Source organism: Phragmites australis, chromosome 18 (genome assembly GCF_958298935.1).
Source record: "Phragmites australis chromosome 18, lpPhrAust1.1, whole genome shotgun sequence".
NCBI lineage: Eukaryota > Viridiplantae > Streptophyta > Magnoliopsida > Poales > Poaceae > Phragmites > Phragmites australis.
Genome location: NC_084938.1, coordinates 16,733,913 through 16,737,529, shown reverse-complemented (window position 1 = coordinate 16,737,529; position 3,617 = coordinate 16,733,913). Strand labels below are relative to the sequence as shown.

The window sequence follows — 3,617 nt, the reverse complement described above, 5'->3', positions numbered from 1 at the left end:
CCCGCCCGAGAGGTGAGTACTTGGTTCCGTGAGCCCCCGCCGCTCTCCGTCTCCAGCTTCGATTTGTGTGGTGCGGTGGTGTTGTGTAAATGGTGGCCGGCTAATTTGGTCGTGGTTTTGTGTGCTCGGGTGGGGGAGGTGTCGCAGGCAGCCAGGCAGGAGCGATCGCGGAGGTTCGGAATGGACCTCTACGCGGCGCGGCAGAGGAGGCTGCCGGGGGCAGTGGTGCCCGACCATCGCGCGTGGGAGAAGCCCCAGCGGAGTGACCTCCCTCCCCGCCCTCCCCTTCCGCCTCGTCCTCTCCCTTCTCGCGCCGCCGATGGTCGTCCAGGCGAGGGCCGCGGCGGCGTGGTAGGACGCGGGGACGTGGAGGAGGCCGGCGGTGGCGTGGTGAGTGGCAAGGTGGTGATGGGCGCGGGCGCGGGCGCGGCGGGAGGGAACGCGGCGGTCGTCGCGCGTGGGTTGGTCGGCGTCGGCACGCGAGGGACGGCCGGTTCGGTGGTCTCGCCAGCGCGGGAGGAGAGGGGAGGCGGGGAGCCGGGAAGGAAGCAGCTGCTAGCGGCGCCGCGCGCGTACCCGCCTCCCAAGCGGAGGGCAGTCTCCGCGAGGCGACACTTCCCGCCCGGCTGCGGGAGGGGCGCGGCCGCGCCGCTCGCCGGCGCCGACGACTGTTCGAGGTTCGGCGCTGCACGCGGCGACGACGGTGGTTCTGGTGCGCTGGAGAAAGCGGATGCTCCTCCTCTCGCGGGCAGGATGGACGGTTTCGTATTTGAAGCAGTGTCACACAATGCTGCTGGTTCGAGTGTTCTGGGTAAGGTGTCTGCTGCAGATGGTGCTGCTCCAAATGATGTCAAGTTGATGAATAAGTCTGGTGGGAGTTCCTGCAATGTTGTTGCTGAATCTTTGGCTGAAGGTTCTTCTAAAGAACATCTGAGGGGTAAGAGGGTGTCTGAAATTGCTAGGATGACCAGGGCATCTTCTGATGTTGCAGCAGGAGTGTCTGGCGAAGGTATTATGATGAAAAGTAAGGTCATGTTTAAGCCTCGAAAAGTCTTCAAGCCTACCAAAGTGATTCAGGAATCTGCCCTGGACACTCAGCGTAGACCCTTTTCAAAGGACAAGGAGAAGGAGATTGAGCTTGGAAGGCATGTGATCACAAATGGGATTGAGGACACAGAAGAGCTTACTACCGATCTTGCTGGGCAAGCTCTCATATCTTCAGACAAGGGCCATATGACACGGGGAAAAGAGGTTGCCACAATTAGGGGCTCCTTTGGTCCCAGGAAGAAGATGAAGGAAATAGATCCAGCTCATCTGCCGATGAAGGTTACCTATGCATGCCCATTGGGTAGCAATGAGAAACTGGATGATAAGGTAGTTTCATACTTGGAAGATGATGACATATTGCAGGCACTAGCTGTTCATGAAGGAACGCTTGAATTTTGCCTCAAAAGTTCCTCAGGTGTTCCTTCTATGAGGTGCCAAAAGCAACATGGAGTCCAGAATGCAGATGCTAGGGGCAAAGTGAAGATGATGTGCAGGAGATTTGAGTTTATATGCAGGACTCTAGTACAAGCTGTGGAGCAGAACTTGTTGAAGGTTAGGAGAATTGACCTTGCAGCTGATAAAGCGATCAGAAAATTACCAGGCTTTACCAAACATGGTCCTATTGTGGGAAAAGTTCATGGAGTTGAAGTTGGTGATGAATTTCTATACAGAGTTGAGCTGGCCATTCTTGGCCTCCACCGTCCATACCAGGGAGGCATTGACACCACCAAAGGTAGAAATGACATGCTTATTGCCATAAGCATTGTTTCCTCTGGAGGTTATCCTGGTGAATTATCTAGCTCTGGTGAATTAGTATACACCGGTTCTGGAGGAAAGCTTGCTGGTAAGAAGGGTAATGAGAACCAAAAGCTTGAGCGTGGGAACCTTGCGTTGAAGAACTGCATCCAAACGAAGACTCCTGTCAGGGTGATTCATGGCTTTAAAGGTCAGAATAGAGAGGAAGGCAGTCATTCGAGGGCCAAAGAGATCTCAATATTCAGATATGATGGGCTGTATCATGTGGTGGATTGCTGGAGAGAAGGTCAACCAGGTTCAAAGGTGTTTAAGTACAAGTTACAAAAGATTCCTGGGCAACCAGAACTGCCCCGTTGCAACAGAACTGGGATCATTTGTTGAAAACTGGGCCATCGATCTCACTCAGGCTTCATCAACTCCATTGTTTCACCGGTGCACAGCCATTTCATATGATGTGGTTGTATTCTTTGGGGTAGGTTTGGATGTTTGTGTGGAACATAATCTTGCTTTCGCCTAGCATGGTATCAAAGTCTGATTGGATCATCTAGATTTTGACATGCTTTCAATACCTGGTTACTAAGATAATGCTTCACTGTAGTGCCCACCTGCTGAATTTTACTAATTATTACTTTGTTAGATATGTGCTGCTGGAAGAACTGAAGATCTTCTTCCGTAGAGGGCAGTATGCTAGCTCCATTCGTTGTGCCGGTGTTTATATGTTGTTTCAATGAGTAGGTTATCTGGATAGACTGTTTGTTAAAAAATGCATCCATTAGCTTGATCGATCATCTTGGCCCAAACTAAGATTCTCATAGATAACCCTCAAGGTTTATGAGCATTAAACATGTGGATTATGAAAGAAGTTTGGGTCCTATCATTTGGACGAGAAAGGCGTCGGCAGTTGTTTGCTAATTACTATTTCAGCAACTATCTTATGTTTCTAATTTCAGTAGGATAATTTTGCAGTTCTCTACGAACGACTCTTGCCTTTTTGAGGTTATAGGACGTGATAGTAAGACCTGCACTTACACCAAAACTGGCTGTAGAAAATTTGGAATAAGCTATCAACAAAACTGTTTAACATGTATAAATCCCCATATTTTTCGTCTTCAGTACAGTCGTAATCCTGTAAGCCTTGCCATTGGACCATGTCAGATATGAGCACTACATTTATTTTTTTAGTGCAAAATTAATGTGCAAGTTCTTTTATGCTGATTCAGTTGATCATAATGTACATCCATGCTGTACATTGTTAATTGTTTGACGGCCATTTTAGTTCTTCATAAAGGTATCTTGTATTTTTTTTAAAGGTGGCTTAGTCTTACTATTCTTTTGCAATGCAAGTGTTGATGGTATGTTAAAATATATAAACCTACGAGGTATGCATTGAAGTGCTTAAGAAGAAATTGAGCAGTTGGGAAGTGCTTAAGAAGAAATTGAGCAGTTGGAAACCTAAATATTTGTTAGGCAGAGGACAATTAGTACTTATAAACTATGTCCTTAGCATGTTTATAATGTCATTCTTCAAAATACCACGAGGAGTGCTAAAAAGACTAGATTATTTAAGATTTAGATTTTTTTTGGGCAATGTGACAATCATGAAAGGAAATACAAGCTATCTAAATGGAAAATTTTATGCCAACCAAAAGACAAGAAGAGTTAGGAATTACTGACCTAATGATTCAGAATACGTATTTGCTTAGTAAATGGCTGTATCAACTATTGATTGAGGAAGGGGTGTGGCAACAGCTCCTCACAAACAAATATCTAGGCATAAAACTTTCACACAAGTAGAGGTCAAACCATGAGATTCA

The 3,617-nt window shown here is 47.4% G+C and overlaps 1 protein-coding gene across 1 annotated transcript; it reads left to right on the top strand.

The window, feature by feature from the left end:
- The first annotated feature begins 408 nt into the window (after positions 1 to 408).
- On the top strand, positions 409 to 2,184 carry LOC133898573 (uncharacterized). Its single transcript, XM_062339279.1, has one exon. It carries the CDS (start codon positions 409 to 411, stop codon positions 2,182 to 2,184), a length of 1,776 nt encoding a protein of 591 aa, XP_062195263.1.
- The last annotated feature ends 1,433 nt before the right edge of the window (positions 2,185 to 3,617 follow it).